The sequence below is a fragment of the Phoxinus phoxinus genome (genome assembly GCF_949152265.1).
Source record: "Phoxinus phoxinus genome assembly, chromosome: 2".
NCBI lineage: Eukaryota > Metazoa > Chordata > Actinopteri > Cypriniformes > Leuciscidae > Phoxinus > Phoxinus phoxinus.
In genome coordinates, this window is record NC_136877.1 from 36,038,738 (window position 1) to 36,057,065 (window position 18,328).

At 40.2% G+C, this 18,328-nt stretch overlaps 1 protein-coding gene across 2 annotated transcripts in view; it reads left to right on the forward strand.

Moving 5' to 3' along the window:
- aldh1a2 (aldehyde dehydrogenase 1 family, member A2) overlaps positions 1-15,748 on the forward strand; it is a 22,597-nt gene extending 6,849 nt beyond the window's left edge. The window contains exons 2-13 of one of the 2 annotated variants that reach the window (XM_079588467.1): positions 1-96; positions 623-763; positions 2,376-2,505; positions 4,882-4,943; positions 6,397-6,525; positions 6,911-7,024; positions 12,148-12,250; positions 12,936-13,120; positions 13,569-13,733; positions 13,816-13,973; positions 14,714-14,788; positions 14,878-15,747. The exon at positions 1-96 is cut by the window's left edge and continues 5 nt beyond it. In XM_079588467.1, the coding sequence (XP_079444593.1) occupies positions 1-96; positions 623-763; positions 2,376-2,505; positions 4,882-4,943; positions 6,397-6,525; positions 6,911-7,024; positions 12,148-12,250; positions 12,936-13,120; positions 13,569-13,733; positions 13,816-13,973; positions 14,714-14,788; positions 14,878-14,950 (1,431 nt within the window). In that variant the 3' untranslated portion in view covers positions 14,951-15,747. Of the gene's footprint in view, positions 97-622; positions 764-2,375; positions 2,506-4,881; positions 4,944-6,396; positions 6,526-6,910; positions 7,025-12,147; positions 12,251-12,935; positions 13,121-13,568; positions 13,734-13,815; positions 13,974-14,713; positions 14,789-14,877 lie in introns of both variants that reach the window. The other variant, XM_079588466.1, reaches the window with a different exon arrangement.
- Positions 15,749-18,328: the final 2,580 nt, after the last annotated feature.

Sequence of the window (18,328 nt, forward strand, 5' to 3'; positions counted from 1 at the left end):
AATAACGAATGGCATGATTCTGTGAGCGGTAAGGTCTTCACCACATACAACCCGGCTACAGGGGAGAAAATCTGTGACGTCCAGGAAGCAGATAAGGTGTGTGTGTGTGTGTGTGTGTGTCTGTCTGTGCTTTCTTAGCGTGCTAGTGTTTGTCAGCAAAGTGTGTATTTGGTAATTGGTCAAACCGTTGCCAGAAACAGGTTTGGCACAATTGCTCTGCTGGACGACATTTAGTCGTCCAGCACCGCTATTGTGCTTCTCACTTTCAGCCTTCACTCAGCATGAATAAGCATCCAGCATTGAAAGAGAGGGAGGGAGGGGGCTGTAGTTCAGTCTAATGTGGTTAAGCAAGCTAAAGGCTGTAGTTCCTCTCTGTAAATCAGGCAGAAAGTGTGGAAAACTAGAATGGATACAGGAAACAGAGACCCCCTGAACGTGCAACTGGGGAAGTCATTGAGACTCATCCGGAATGAATGGATTTCATTTGTCCCAGAGGTGGACAAACACCTGTATACAGGATGAGGTTATATCATTAAGTGCTCTCCACTCTCTCCACTCTCTCTCTCCCTCTTGTTTCTCTCTCTCCCTCTTTTTTCTCTCTCTCTCTTTGCCGTTCTGTTAGGCTGATGTGGACAAAGCGGTGCAGGCTGCGCGTTCGGCCTTCTCTCCGGGTTCAGCATGGAGGAAGATGGATGCATCTGAACGTGGGAAGCTGTTGTTCAAACTAGCTGACCTAGTGGAAAGAGACAGCGCCTACCTTGCTGTGAGTACTCCGTCCAACACTCTTGCCAGACCCAAATATTAACCCTCAAACCAAATATATCTTTAAAATACTATATAGGCCTATTCAGTAAGTCTTACAATTAGGTGAAATTCGTTAACATTAGTTACTGTAATGTATTAGGTATCATGAATAATAATAAACAATACTTTTACAGCATTTATTTGTCTAGGTCAGGGGTGAGGAACCTTTTTTGACCAAAGAGCCATTTTAACATTTTTAGTTAATGCATTTTTTCAAAAGAGCCACGGCATAACATATAGCTAATATTATAAAAAATAAAAGAAATTCAATAACGATTAAATAATAATATTAGGGCCATTGACAACTGAAAACAAATTGGTCATAAAACAGGTAGTCCAATGTTGTTTCCAGAAACAAGTTAACCAATCAAAAATAAATAAATGTGGATCTTTGCTAATGGGGCGGTCATTAGCAAAGATCCACATTTATTTATTTTTGATTGGTTAACAGGTGGGACAATTTTAAAAAATCTTTTTGAGTATAAGCTGTCACAAAGATACGTTTTATTTTTTCAGGACACCTATTTAAAGCCCCTCCATCAGGTAGACAAACATATACAATATATATATATATATATTTATACATTTCTTTAATATATCTGATAATTGATTCCAAAAGTTACGCTCAACTAGAACCAAAATGCCTGACCCATGGTCTATTGTAACATTGGTCCTGACTCCCTCATATCTATCACTTCACTCACAAACCAGTGGTTCTCTGGGCAGACTTAAACCACGTCTCGTTCTAGTCAGTGCCAGTTTTCGGTGAGTGAGAATCAGATTTAACAGGACAGAGCCATCTGAGCAGACAAAGACGCTCACAACAATAAGCAAGTGTCTAATGAGTGGACCTGTCTGTCTGCCTCGAGCTTATTGAAGCTTCATGGCAGGAGCTGTAGGAGTTGTTGTTTTTCAAACAATTTTGATTTGCTCTGCAAATGTCTGAAACCCACGATGATGACAACACCGAGTTGGGACACATGACCTTTGGGTGCTAACGATCACTTAGGATAGGAGCGAAACGTAAAAGAGAGGTATTGTTCTGTGCCATGACGTGCTTTTATCTCCGGCGTTCTTCTGCCGTGGACATCTGCTTTTACTTCCCACTCACGGAGATGTGTCTGAAGAGACAGATTCAGAAACAAAAGTGCTATGTTTGTCTTCGTGCGTGCAGCTCTCTAGAGCGCGCTATGGCCATTTTAAATAAATCTCTTTCATGTTACAGTTTAGACATTGTTTTAAATGGACTGAAACAACAGATTTTCTCCATCCAGCTCTGAACAAATGTCAGAGTGAATTGCTTTGAAAGAGAAATGCGATGTCCATGTGGTTATGATCACTCTTTATATCAATCTAATCCCACGGCGATTAGAAATCATGGCCGGGTGACACAGAGATAACAATGTCAGGTCTCTGGTGATGGCTATATGAATATCATGTTTTCCTAGGGGAGCAGATGTAAGTGTGTGCTTTAGATATGCTTAGTCTGAATGCAGCATGGGTGTCAGGTTTAATTCTTATGAGTGATTTTTCATCACACGCCCACTCTCATCTGCCTTCTCTCCTTCCAGACCCTGGAGTCTCTGGACAGCGGGAAACCTTTCCTCCCCTCCTTCTTTGTGGACCTTCAGGGAACCATTAAAACTTTTCGATATTTCGCTGGATGGGCAGATAAGATCCACGGTTCCACGATTCCGACTGGTAAGCTCACACTCATCCTGTCATAAAACTCTGAATAAGACTTATAAATAAAAATTATGGGGAAGTTTGAGGGGGAGGGGGGGGGGGGTCTGACCTCCCTAATTAAGGCCTGAAGCCCCCTAACAAAAGGAAATCAAAACAAAAGGTTGGGGGTCTTAAAAGTGTATTCTGTTTACATATTCACTGACTATGTTTCAGCTGAGTTTCTCAGCATTTCAGTAACCAAGTTTAAATTGCCAGGACACAAAGTTTCAGCTCACAGTAAACAGGCGCTCACAAACAGAAATACGGATTTAACCAAAGCAGTGGGCCGGTAGAGCACTTTTTTTGTTTCGATTTCTTAAAGGGTGGAACATAGAAAATATAAATATTGTCATTATTTTTACACTTTATTTTGGATTTCCAAACATATCACTAAAATATGTAAAATATATTTTTTTAAGTGTTTCTTGCTTTTATGCCAAACATCATTAGGATATTAAGTAAAGATCATGTTCCATTTCTAACCGTAAAGATATAAAACATTTATTTTTGTGAGTGGATGCAGCACAATCGCGAACATAAATGGACAACTTTAAAAGAGATTTTTTTGCACCCTCAGATTCCAGATTTTCAAATAGTTGTATCTCGGCCAATTATTGTCCTATCCTAACAAACCATACATCAATGCAAAGCTTATTCATTCAGCTTTCAGATTATGTATACATCTCAATTTTTAAAAAAATTGACCAATGTAACAGGTTTTGTGGTCCAGGGTCACATATATTAAAATGTAATTAAATATTTAAAATAATAATATTTATTTACAATATAATTAAATGTATTTTTGTTTAAATAATTGCAGCCCTGGTGAGCATAAAACATTTTTTTTTAAAGTTCTAATTCCAAACCTTTAAATGGTTATGTATATATTAGATGTTTAATTATAATTATAAATACCCAAATATAAGTAATGTTACTTATAAACTGTAGGATTATGAAAGCTGGTGAAACAACAACGCAGAAGCAGACGTTTCGGAGAGCATGGAGGATACAGACGCACTGCACTGGAAACTGTCATTATGTCAACCCAGACCTTTAGGTGTAGGACCATCCTAGACATTTAAGGAAGTTTGACCTTGAGCAGAGAGAGCGCAGCTTTAAGCTGAGGTAGAGCTGTGTTTTCTCTGAGGCCTGCAGGAGATGTTGTGGGGTTATGGAGGTGCACTGAGGGTAAACAGACGAGGTCCCGTAACAGTTATAAATCTGAGTGCTAATGGCCGCCCTCCTGTGGAGCGCTGCCATCGGTGGAGCACAGTGACAGCTACGGGGCCGAGGGGCACTACGGGGCACGGGGGGGCACTGGGGGTCTGTTCTGGCTAATTTAGTTGTTTGAAAGGAACGCGGCAGGGAGCCTGGAGACTACGGGACAGCAGCAGACTTGCAGCTCTGATGTCACGGTGCAGCCATTAGTGTGCAAGTATGTGTGTGTGTGTGTGTGCGCGGGGGAGATTGTGGAGCCGGCCTTCAGGGCCCCCCTGTCACATGGGCCACATGGGTTAGAGGGAAGCAGGAGAGGTGTCCGCCGTCGGGCGTCCGTGTAATTATTGTGCATTCCAACACTGTCTGTCACCACCGATTGGCTCGCGCACTAATATTTGCGCATGTGCTGTCCTATACGGTATATGAAGCACACAATCCAGTCAATCTTGTATTTGATAATGTCTCCGTCAAATTCACTCTCTCATCTTACACAAACAAGCACCTATGCTGCTGCATGCTGTTATGATACGATTTCACAGCAGGAGAAATAAAAATGAAGAATGGAGGGGGAAAGAACTGTAAATCCCCCTGTCAGCGCTGGAGCTCAGCACTGGGCCTTTGTTGTGTTGCTAAACCAAACTTGCATAGTGGGAACTCAATGATTTGCTTTATTTCATTTCCAATCTCATCCGTAATAGAATTACTGCACAAACAAACAGAATGTGTGTTTTTGGCCTTCTCTTATCTGGCCACCAAGTGAGATGAATCGCTGGCATGCCTCTCGTCCAGATGCGTTCCGCCAACTGCATGTTTCCACAGCGAGGGATGGCGTGATTGCACTCTTTTCCATGTTGCCGTAAGACAAAAACAGGGTCTTTTGTAGATGGTCATATTATCTAAAGCTCTTTTGACTGAAAACTTTAGTCTACTGTTAGTAAAAATGTCAGCTAATATTATCCGTCCTACTGTATCTTCTGCTCTGACACCACTGATCAAATATCATTTATTTTCACATTTCAATTTCATTTCAGCAGTCTTGATTTATTGTCCAAGCATAAGTATAAAGTGTATTTGACACCATTTTACCCCATGCTGACTAATATTCTGGTTCCTTTTGTTCTTTCTGTCACACAGATGGGGAATATTTCACACTCACCAGGCATGAGCCCATCGGAGTGTGTGGACAGATCGTTCCTGTGAGTTTTTTTGCCGTATTTTTGGTTTTCCTTAATATATTTTGCTTGAAAATTCTACCATCTCCACAGTCCTTAATGGGGAGTTAGTTGAACACATTAGTCAGGGATAACAGGTTTGTTGAGGTTTGGGTAGTGGTTTAGTTTCTTCTTATTGTGAATGATGCATCTATGCATATATTTTTGGACCTTGTCATTTTTTATTAAAAAAGGGAATTTCGATCATTCTGTGAAAGGACAGACTTCTCTTTTGTGATGTACTACAATAATTTAGCTCACTTAAAACCTTCCACTCTAATTTCAATCGCCTGCAAGCTTGCTTTCAGATCTGCCTTCATCAATTAACAACTGTTTGTTACAACAAGTCCATGCCCTTCATTTTTTACCCCTGTAATTTCACTCGGATGTATATCATAATACAGAAGATAAGATCTGTTGCTATTTCCGTTAAATCGTGACTTTTAAATATATTTCACAGGTCACTGAAAGTGTTCTTATCAGCCACTATATGATTGGCTACAAACAGACTGGCAAAAGGAGGTCATGGCCAGTGCCAGTAAGGCAGAAAAAGAAAGAAAAAGGAACTGAGAAATAATAAAATAGAAAGGCAGGCCTGAGTGGGGGGTATACTTGAGGGACAGAAATAGAAACGAAGAAGCAAAAACAATAGATTGTGAGGATAAAGTCAGTGCTTAGCACTCTAGACTTCATGACTTAAGAAATGACAATGCACATCAAGGGCTAGATTTACTAAACAGGGCAAATTAGTGTGAGAGCGCAATTCCAAAAAAGCACCGTTTGGAGTGGAAAGTTCTGCGAGTGATCTACTGACGACGTGTAAATGAAAGAACACAGACGCAGCCGGATCATTTCCATGATGACCAACACAATCCACCAAGAGAACCACAAATTAGCGTCTGGTTTAAGACATGCTTTTTTGAGGCAGTAAATAATGGCGCAAATACCAGTAAACTGACTAGCATAAACCTTAGTAAATCACCTTGCATGATTCATTTAAATACTCTCCTTCCATGAATTTTGCGTCTGAAAGGGAAACTCCTACAAATGCATATGCAATAAGGTCAGCCGCAAAAATAACCGTCCACACCTTTTCATCGCTAATTTTTCACTGCGTGTCATTAGTAAATCCTGACAGTAGCTTTTTAACACCAAAAGAGGGTTTGAGCTGGCGCAAGCTGCTAGTAAATCTGGCCCTAAATATTAAAATCTGGTCCGTCTAGCAGGTCATTGAGCATTGTTGGAGAATTACAGGCAAAAAAGTTACAAGGCTGAGTTGATACAGAAGTTGTGAAACTGTGTTTTAGAAACATTTGGTTTCCAAATTAGTGTGCAGGATTCTGAAATCATTAGTGAAGTAGTTATGGTCTAAAGAACCAAAGATATGTGGTTGTCTGAACGAGCTCCCACAGTAAGTTCCTGACCTATGTCTGTACAGTGGAACTTCCCCCTGGTGATGACAGCATGGAAATTGGGGCCAGCGCTGAGCTGCGGGAACACTGTTATCCTGAAACCTGCTGAGCAGACCCCTCTCACCTGCCTCTACATCGGTGCTCTGATCAAAGAGGTACAGCAAAGTCATTTTACAGCATTGTTTTGGATAAAGGGATAAAACATTACGACATCTGTCAATCTATTCTGACCACATCACATTCATAATAAAGCAGTAAAATGATCAAAGTGATACAAAAGCAACATCAACACACATTCATGCAAATGAGTGATATTTCATCATTCGTTCCCTACTACACCCAGACCTTTGTTGTTCTGCCTCTCCTTTTCTCTGGGATTATGAGGCCTACTTTCTCCTCTTCCTTTTGATGTTCTGTCCATCCCCTCTTCCACAGGGCCTGTAGGGAGGTTGGGGTGGGTCTGGATTCCCCCTCCACGGCCTGTGGTGTTCTTGGCTCAGCTCTCCTCTAAAGCTTTTTCCTCTCATACTGTTTTCACAGGCTGGGTTTCCACCGGGAGTCGTCAATATTTTGCCAGGCTACGGGCCAACCGCGGGAGCCGCGATCGCTTCGCACATGGGCATAGAGAAAGTGGCGTTCACAGGATCGACTGAGGTAATTTTCCTATCAGACAATGGAAGAATCACTCCCTCTTCCATCATCCTCTTTTGGTGGACACGTAGTCTTGTGGTCTTCATTTAGGCATCTGTGAAGTCCATTAGACCATTTTAATCCATGTGGCAAAGTGTACACTTGACAAAGGCATTTGGGATCACTGGGATGAGCACCAGCTCTTGGTGAGTCAATACTTCCAGAAAAAAAAGTGTTACTTTTAGAGGTACAACAACTTGTCACTAGGGCAGTACTCTTAAAGGGACAATCTTGAATCTTATTTAATCCTAAAAGGTTCATAGTAGTACCAAGTGTATACTAGGTACTGATATGCACCTTTTATGAACAAAGATAAAGTACAAAGTTGTCCATTTAGCCCACTCGTACTGCCTGTGACAAGCTGTTGTACCCTTAAAGGTACAATTTTGAAGGCTTAGTGTGTTTATACTGCTGGTGACTATAATGAGAAGTCTGAGGAAGTTGCGTTTATAGGGGGACTCTCTGATCTCATACTACACCCGCTCTCACAACAAGCAATGCTTAGCGGACCACCTGGCTTTCTAAAATCATTTCTAATAAACAGGTTTTAGGTGGATGTGGGAGTGAGATGTTAATCCACAGGTGGTCTGTCATAAGCACGGAACAGAAACAAGAAATGGACACCAGGCCCCCTACTTGATTTGTACGGTTAATGGCGTGCCAGTCTGGTTGGACACCTGAGTTCATTTACACTTTATAAGTGTCCTGTGCATACTGTATAATGACTACCCTTTCTATTGAGCTCTATGCATCAGACGTTAGACAGTTACATTGTGGCCCCTAGAGGAAGAATGACTCTTTGAAGCCAACTGTATAAATTTAATAGAAAGCCAGGGACTGAAAATAGGCACCATGTTAGGCACAGAGAATTTACTGCTTGAAAATAGGCCTCACTGACAGCGACATAATTCTGCTGTGACAGCGTATTTTAAACAGTGATTATTTCTAGCTACACTTGCCTCGCTGGTAAGAACCCTTAAGCCCTTTATTCAATTAGAGAATCTCATAAATCGAAATATTTCAGTGTATGTTTTGATCTGTTCCTACACATGTAGGATGTGTTTTGTTATTAATTGAAGTAAATTTGGTGATGTTTAGAGTAGATAGAGCTAAGGCTTGTTAGCTTGACCGGAAAAGTGAGTTTGTTTACATGCCCAGCCGCTATAATCAAGTTACAGTGGGGTTTTTTGCCTAGTGGAGCTACAGTCTTCATCGATCTCAGCAAGGATGCATTAAATTGATCAAAAGTATCAGCAAATACATTTATAATGTTACAAAAATAAATATATTTAGAATAAATGTTGTTCTTTGAACATTCTATTAAAGGGGTCATGACATGGTTTATTTTATTTTATTATTATGTTCCCTTAGGTGCAATTATAGTATTACTATAGTTTTTTTTACAAAAAACTTTTAAAATGTAGTGATTTATGACCTTTTCCCACCCTGTTTCTCATCCTCTGATTCAAACAGTCTGTTTTGGGGGTGTTTCCCCTTTAAGAGTTCAGTGTTAACGCCCACTGTTATGATTGGCTAACGTCAGTGCCTATGCATCAATTATTAACGCCCCCAGCCAGAACATTTGCGGATTCGGTGCAACTGTTTAGTAGCGGGTGATGCATGCGAAGCGATGGCTCTTGCAATGATAAAACCTTATTATGTTTGAGCTGGAATCAGAGGAAAATGAACCATCACCACAACAACGAAGACTGGATCAGCCCGTGTCCACATGGAAAGTGAAACTATTTTGAATTAATAAAAAAATTGTAACCCGAGACACTTGAAAACGGATTATTGTTGCATAATTATCCTATAGCTTAATTTGCTAACAGTTTAACATTATTTAACTAATTTCAATGAAATGATAGGGTGTACCACGGACAAAAATCCATGCACAGGCCATATTTGAAGATGCAGCATTGATAAGGCAAAATTTTTAATTTTCTATCACATGTAGGCCTACTAGAAAGGCGACATATTTTCAAGATTCTCTTATACAAATGTGTTTATATTAGCCATGATAAAAAGTAAGTTTGCGTCGTCGTTGTTGAGCCCAGAATAGTTGGCACGGACTTATCTTTGAGCAACAGTTTTCTGGCAAAGCCAGCATTATATTGGGATTTTTTCTCAAAACAGTCATGCTTAAATGTAAAGAACAAACGCTTAAATTAACACTGCCGTGACTGGGACGTCAGCAAAAAATAAAGTGCATCCATTTTTCCCTGACGTCTGGATCTTTCGGCAGCGTATTCAAAGATGTTGTTTGTCCACAGCCAGGAACAGCACATCTGCGTGGCATCGTCCACTCGCTGTCCGTCGACTAAACACTTGTGAGGCGCGCGGGGCGACAACGATACGAAATGAGCGTAGTTGCCTTGCGCTTAAAGCGTAGTTGTCTTGTGCTAGAGGCGGTCATATGCAAACGCGGGTACGTCACTTCACACCGTGACTTCACTTCTTACCATGGATCCAGAACGAGCTGTATTTAGAGCTTGATTAAATAAATGATTCGTTTATAATGGGGAGGACGTCTTAAGCTATGAAACTTGCAGGACGTTTTAATGGTACAAAGACCTCTTATATACCAAAAGATCAAGGCAAATTTGGTTTCTCATGACATGACCCCTTTAATCAAAGAATCCTGAGAAAAAGTATCAGTTTCCACAAAATTATTAAGCAGCACAACTGTTTTCAACATTGATAAAAATAGGAAATGTTTCTTGAGCACCAAATCAGCATATTAGAATGATTTCTGAAGGATCATGTGACACTGAAGACTGGAGTAATGATGCTAAAAATTCAGCTTTACCATCACAGGAATAAATTACATTTTAAAATAGATAATATTTCACAATATTACTGTTTTATTGTATTTTTTAAACAAATAAATGCAGCCTGGGTGAGCATAAGAACCTTCTTTCAAAAATATGAAAAACTCAGTATAAGTAGTGTAAATATACTTAGTGTTTATCTGCATTGTTAAAGAAACAGAGAATGGCGTTTATGTGTCTGTGTATAGCACAAGACTTCTCTCACTGATAGAAGTACAAACAGAAGTGTTGTTTCCACAGAAAACAAACTAAGCTTGTGCCCTTGAAAAACACTTGTTGGAATGCAACAGATGTTTTATTTTGTGGGAAATGAGAGTTAAGTCATTTCCCAGTTCTCTCCTATTTTGATGAGTGCGATGACTATTTCTTTCTTTTAAATCAAAATGTTATTGATAAAACAAGAATGTGATGACTGAGACTTGGAAAGAAGCAAACAAAAGGCCACACAAATCCTCAAATGAGTGTAGCGTCACTGTGAAAACTGTACCAACCCACTCGTCTTCACCCACACTTCCACTAACTGACTTTCAGAGGAAACTCATCACCTCCCGCCCTTCCTCTTCACTGGCAGCGAAGTGAAGGTTTGGTTCCTCTCGTCGCGTCAGCACTGCTGCTGTGGCTGTCGCTGGGATCTAATCTGGACATGATTAGGCAGCCGAGATCTCTCATGCTGTGCGTGTGTGTGTGTGTACATACACAGACTCTGAGTCACTTCAGCCGTCTGTGTATAAGGGAGGACTGAACCAGGGGTGGGGGGGACAGGGGAGCATCTCCCTGAGGGAGTGAAGGATTTTGGTGTTATGACCAGCCCAATGCTGCTATTTGTGGAGTCTATAGCAACTTTGTGACTTTTATATTTCTTAGGTTTTATATGAATTAAAAAGCACATTGAACCACATTTTTTATTATTATTATTATATACAAAATAATGGTCATACCTGCGGTCAAACCAGGAGTAACTAACTAAACAAAGCATAGTAACTTAATGGTTTTTAAGCAACACGTTTTTTCAGCGATTAGCGTTACACCAGTTAGTGCAACCAAGTACTACATAATTTTTTTTATGTCTGAGCTGAGGAAATCACACTCGCACTCAAAAGTTAAAGTAAATATATTACAAAAGATTTCTATTTCAAATTAAGGCTGTTCTTTTGAACATCCTCATTACTATAGTTATCTGGTTTAGCTATATATAGCTTTACTACAATTTAATTTCTTCAACCTTGTAGCTTTAAAAACTAAAGTAGCTTCCCCAAAACTGACAAAAACACTCACATATGTATAGTATCAGTGAGAGGTATGACGTTCATCCATTTTTCCACTGAACGATAGTGTCAGAGGGAACTGAGGAAGATTGTTTTCCCTCTGTCTTCTCCCCTTCTCTTTCCGCTATCTGATGGAAAACAGATAGAGAAAATATTCACTGTCAGTAAGTATGTTTTGCAGAAAGGAAAAATGTACAAATGTTTGTTTATGGTTAAGAGTGCTGCTTTCCAGCCTCTAAAGCGCTGAGCTGGCTGTGAAGATTGAAAAACTCTATCTCTCTCTCTCACTCACACAGACACACACACACACACATACAGTTGGAAGCGAATAGTTTGATGTGAGCATAATGTTCTCTGAGATGTGAAGCAACGCCACGGCCAGCAGCTGTGCGATGTCTGCGGTGCTTACAAGGGCCTGAACAGCATGTAAGATGAGAGCCAGTCCACCACTAATGTGAAACTTTCGGGGAAGGGAAGTGTGAAGTTCAGTTTGGATTTGAATCGATTCAGGGAAGAGCTGCAAACAACATGGAGTTATAAAACAGTAGACTTCTGTTAAAAAGAAATGTACTCCTTGAGTTCGGAGAAACCAATAATCACACATAGCATAGGCCTACATATGTTTTCATTTATGGACTAACAAGCCAATAAATGCATTTTAAGGGTCTTGTTTCACTGTTGTTTTGTGACTCCAAACAGCGTTGAGCATCCTACACAAACCTGCAGTCAGCTTTTCCTGTTCTCGAATTAACCAACAGATACTGTTGCATGTAGGACATTCCATTCTCTTGGGCTGTCACCGTAAGCACTAATAGATATTTAGGATGTGAGCCGAAGCTCAGGGGCCTGATAATGGAGCTGGTTGTCTTGTCAAAGGGAGCCTCCTCATGCTGCAGGATTTATTAATGACAGCATCCCACTGATGTTGAGATTTAGTAAAGCTCTTCAGTGGTGTCCCAGTGATTAAAGCGGCTCTCCTCTCTCTCCACAGGTAGGCAAGCTGATCCAAGAAGCAGCAGGAAAGAGCAATCTGAAGAGAGTCACGCTAGAGCTCGGGGGAAAGAGTCCCAACATCATTTTTGCAGATGCTGATTGTAAGTATTCAGACACTGTTTTACGACCGCCCTCCTGTTGTCCCGCTGCAACAGTTTGTGCACAGGTGCTACCCCAGAGACCTTCTCTGTCACTTCACATCAAAGACCTTTAGGGATCTTTTAGAGCTGCGTCTGGGCATATTTCGGAAAAATATTTCGGAAAGGCCCATATATATGCAAATGAGCTTATCTCACTTCCTAAACTCCTGGTCCTTAGTTTCTCTAAGTAGCCCACCAAACCTCGGCGTTAGTCTGAGCTTTAAATGTTTTCAGCAGCCGTGAGCAAGGCCCCCCCGTAAATCAGCCGAATGGACCCTGCCCGGACCCATCACACCAAAGCCGTAAATCTGCCTGCTCCATTAACCCTTCAAAAGCCACAGCCTGCCAGTCCACCCTTTTCCCAGGTGTCCATTATCTCACACAGATGCACATACTCGCATGTATGTATATGAGCAGACACACCAGAAGAACAAGGGGAGAAACTGCTTAAACTATAGTCTGTTAAAAAATTACTTTGAAAGACTTAAAAATACTGTCCTGATTTATTTATCACCTGTTGTTTGGGCTGTTATTTACTTTTATTTAATTTTTTTTTTTTTACAAATCCCAGTGTTTCACACCTTTCACTAATAATTAGTGTCCATTACTGGCAGATGTTTAATAATGTGCTTTCTCTCTCTTTCAGTTGAGTTGGCAGTCGAACAGGCCCATCAGGGTGTTTTCTTCAACAACGGTCAATGCTGCACCGCTGGTTCCCGTATCTTTGTGGAGGAGCCCATTTATGATGAGTTTGTGCGAAGGAGTGTTGAGAGAGCTCGGAGAAGGACACTGGGAAATCCCTTTGACCCAACCACTGAGCAGGGACCTCAGGTAAGACCCAATTAATTGCCTGAAACAATAAAAAGATAGAAAATATATCATATATAAATCATATATATTACTGTTAAAAAGTTTGGGGTCAGTATTTAAAAATAAAATAAATAAATTAATTAATCTTTTATTCAGAAAGGATGGATTAAATTGATCAAAAGTGACATTCAAATGCATTTATATGTTAAAAGATAGCTATTTAAAATAAATGCTGTTCTTTTGAGAATCCTAAAAATAATGCATCACGGTTTCCACAAAAAAAATATTAAGCAGCACAACCTGTATCAGACATTTCATAACCAGACAAGACAAAATATATATTCTCTGCATAATCTAAGCAATTTATTATTTAAAAGTTTTTTGTTGCCCGTTTTACAAAAGTTCCATATAACCACAGTAAAATAGACACAGGATTCAGTAGTTCATCATCTCTGTTTGACTGTGTCAGGTGAGTGTGGAGCAGCAGAGACGTGTACTGGAGATGATTCAGAGCGGCATCACTGAGGGAGCTAAACTGGAGTGTGGCGGCAAAGCTCCTCCTTCTAAAGGCTTCTTTGTGGAGCCCACGGTCTTCTCCGATGTACAGGACCACATGCGCATTGCCAAGGAGGAGGTAAGCTTTCTTTATCTCAGAATAATACATCTAAATTCGAATTTCAAAGTATAATAATATTAATAATAAACTTTTATTGTAGATATTTGGGCCAGTTCAGCAGATCATGAAGTTTAAAACGATTGAAGAAGTGATCAAGAGGGCCAACGACACAGAATATGGTCTGGCAGCAGCAGTCTTCACCAGAGACCTCAACAAGGCCATGACAGTCTCTGCAGCTGTGCAGGCCGGCACTGTCTGGTAAGAGTTATATCACCAGAAAATGGAAAGCAACACAAATGCCATCCACTTTGTTTTGTTTGGGTCCCTAATATTATTGGGTTACGTATGCCTTAAGGTGCAGTCACATTTACCTTTTGTTTGCTAAATTTTCATGGGAGAATTCCAGTAATTTAAATAGGAATCCATGTGATTGTAAGGCCGTGTGTCCACCAAAGCGTTTTTTTCACGCGGCTGGCGTGTTTTTTCAATTGTTTTCAATGGGAGCGCTGCGCTTTTAGAACGCCAGGAGCGTAGCGAGGCGCTGAGCGAGTATTTAACGCTCAAGCGCCGAGCGCTCGGCGTTTTTTACAGGTCGCAGAGAGTTGAAGAATGTTCAACTTTGGGTAAAACGCAGCGCTCATCACTGTCACTTTTTAGCCAACCGTCCAATCACAGTGGAGGAGGGGCGGGACTAATACCACACGGACCAACGGATATTCTGTATCATAGCAACGATGCGTCTCAACTGAAAAAAATAAACTGCGCTGCCAAAACGCTCTCAAGCACACACAGCTCGGCGTCTTCAGCAGAGGGCCTAGCATTTTCAGCTGGCTAAAAAAAACGCTTTGGTGGACACACGGCCTGAGGGTGAAAGATTTCCCTATATTTCGTCAATGTGATCGCAACTTTAACCACAGACGTTTTTTTCTTTCTAAATTCACAGAATGGAATGTAATATCATGAAATCACTAATATTGTGAAATTTCTTTGTTGTACAGGATTAACTGTTATAATGCCCTGACATGCCAGTGTCCTTTTGGAGGATTCAAAATGTCAGGCAATGGTCGTGAACTGTAAGTGCAATAAAAAAGGATATAACGTAATAATCGTGTTTTCTATACATCCTTGTTTACGCTGACACCGTTGTTCTTTTTTTCCCCAGGGGTGAGATCGGACTGAAAGAGTACACAGAGGTGAAAACCATTACGATGAAGATGTCAGGAAAGAACTCTTAAAGCACAAACATGTACGTTCCTAGCAGCGTGAAGTCTTCCTCTGAGGTTAACCACTAGCCATTATCCTTCGGTTGTCTATAGTGGTAAAATACCACACACAGTAACCACCCATCACTTCTCCATTGGAGCACCTGTTCTGCTGTTATCATGAACTACCCTTCATCTTCATCCCACGTCCAGCGCCACCATTAACTGTCTACACCCATTCCAGCTGTGACCTCCCTTCGCCGGCTCCACTAACCATATTAAAGCACTCGGAGTCCCGGTGAAGGAGGGCTACACATTTGACCACTGCACCAGCAGCGTGCAGACACTAACAGACTGCGACCGCTCTCTCTGATGATCTCCTACGTTAAGTGTTTTTACACACGGGCTAAAAGGAGGTCTGAGGGGTGTCATTCTCAAACCTCATCATTAACTTACCTTTCCACTGGGTAGAAATCTAGTAGGCATATTTGTTTTTTACTAAGACCACTGAAGCTCTCAGATAAAAGATGTTTTTGTTGAATGAGTATTAATTCTAAAATTTGTGTAATTGCTTTATGTGTTTATTTCTCTCTTTTTTTTCATTTTATTGTTTGATTGTTTTTACAATGTATAACTTTGTCGATGTCTTGACCAATGTAAACAAAAATGATTTACCTCAAAAAAAGAAAGCAGAAAATCAGTGGTGTGTATTTTTGACAAATGATTCCTCATTGATGCCCATTTATTGTTAGGTTTAAAGAATTATGTACTATGAATATAGAAGTTAAGATATAGAGATAATTTCTTCATTAAAATGTTTTACTCAAAGTATTCTCTTGAAGGTGATTTTCTAACAGTCTTGTTACAGAATTATGTCTGGAAAATGATGACAATGGGGAAAAAAATACCCATCCAGAAATAGTTTCATTTAGTAAGATTTATGTTATTTCAGTTTTAGTTGTTGCATTTTTTTAGATGACTGTGTGTATTCAGACGTATGTCAACCAGGGTGAGAACAGTCTGAGTCAGAGATAGTTTGGTAAAAGAGCTCTAGATATGAGCAGTATGTGCCAGATAAAAGAAGCACCCAGTAGTGCTACTACATTAGAAGTCACATTCCCAAAGAAACATAGTCACAATGGATTTTCCCAGCAGCCCCAGCCAATCTGCTGATATCTTTAGTCAGACCAACCCGAATGATGAAAAGACTTGGCTACATTACACAGCACTGGTCTAGATCTGGAAGAGCAGAAAAGGGCAGCACAGAGCTTTGAACTAGACCACAGAAAGACCACTACAGAGATAGTGGATCACATGGAAATGAGTCTGAACCGTTTCCTTATGAATTAGTGTGACAACGTTTGAAGAACAAAAGTGGGTTGTTTCACCTCAAAGAGTGTTGCATGTGTTTTCATCAAGTGTGAACCAATCAACACTGGAAAGTGTTGGAAGTTTGCAGGCGAAAGGCCTTACAAGGATTGTTTAATCCATTTGACGTTGTTGCACAATGGTGTCATCGACCCTTCCCTCCTTAGGAGTCTGTCGAATAGTATTTATAATTCTCTGGAGTCTCATATGATTACAGTGTACCAAGTTCACACCAATATTTCTACATGGCAGAAGTGTAAAACCACTGCTCTTTAGTAAGGAAAACATGATAAATCAATAAATAGCGTTATTACAGACTTTATGTGTGAATCTTAAGGGTGTATTTTCGGTTTTATGACCCTGGTGCATAGTGAATTCAAACGAATATTAACTTTCTCACAGCCTTACAAATGTATCTCTTCTTTTTTTTCAATGTGAGAATGATCACTGTTCCTTTGGGATCCTGATTTCAACCATCTTGGACTCTGCCCAAGGTTAAATGGCATCCATCATGATCAGAATTCCAATATCTCTCCTCAGAGACATACATTTATTAGATGAAGCACTTATGGAGTCTGATAAGTATCATTCACTGATCATTAGCCTATGCTCTTTTAGAGGATTTATGGTCAAAAAGATCCATATAACCTTCCCATCTACTGAACTAGAGGATGAATTAAACATTTATTATCTCTTAAATACGCCCTGGCATGTGTTTCCAATACAATTCGTCTTCTCTAAATATCTATGGATTTTCTACACTTTGCCAAATAGTTCATAAAACTAATGCAAGTCACATTTATAAATTAAGATGTTCTAAAATGAGATTGCAACATTAGACGCTAGAATGTGTTCATTTGTCTTCATCAAGATAAGCGGTGAAAGCTAAACTGGTGGGAACCGCAGCACCCTTTACAAGCTCCTCCTCCAGAGGGAGACACTTTCTCCCCTTCTGCCATATCTAAGAGATCACTTGTAATCATACAGTAGTGTGTTTGGGCCACTTTAAAATCCCACTTTCAGTTTATTTCATTCCCTTAGGAAAGATAAATCCCTTAGAGCTATTACATTTCTCAATTGTTTCTCCTAGATATCAATGAGGTTAACTGTAGATTTAATAGACACTTGTGTTTAGAGATCCTGCCTCTCTCCTGATACAAAGACTTCAATAATCTCCACAAGAATTTCTGGAAAAAAAATCTCAACGTGCTCAATGGGCCAAGATAACAATGCATGTAATCCAAAATCAGAGTTTTGAGTGTGAACAAAAACATTTCACATTATAATCTTCCAAGTACCAAATCGTATTAACTCAATACAGCAATTCCTCTATACCAGAAGACATGAATAGACGTTTTACAGGATTTCATGTACTTCCCTTCAAATCCACGGCAGGGCCCTTAGTCATAACATAATCATCTGCCATTTCTAAACTAATTAATAAGCAAGACGAAATGAAAGGGCAGTGAAAAAGAAAATCACTTGAAACATGTTGGGCTCTGGCCAGTTTCACTTGGACCTCTGCTCCCTTAGTTGGGAGTTAGCTAGTTTCCTCTTTCCTCTGACATCACTCCTCAAGTCTCATGCAACAATAATACGGCCCCAATTGCATGACATTATAGCTTCCTTACATGCACATGGGAGGGCCGGAGCTGAGGTCCCTCCTGACCGCAGACGTACTGCACTTAATTCCCAGCTAGAACCAGCTGCACAGCTGTTGCATGGGAGAAACACGAATGGATAAAGAGATTCCAGTCTGTTTTGGGGAGAAAAAGTTTCCTAACAGAGCACTTCCCATCTCTGTGCAGTCTATGTACCACTGTTAAAAATGCAATGCAGCTGTGTTGTGGTCCCAAAGGCATATTTTAGACTAAAAGTACACTGTCAATAAGGGCACCTGCCCCTTGTGCAATTAAAATCAGGAAACAGATGTATTAATGACAAGTGATGCACAGGCCGACCCATATTAAGGGCTTATGTTTGTATTTTTATACATGAATTATTAGCAGCATCTTACTCGTAAAACAAACTATTTCTATGAGA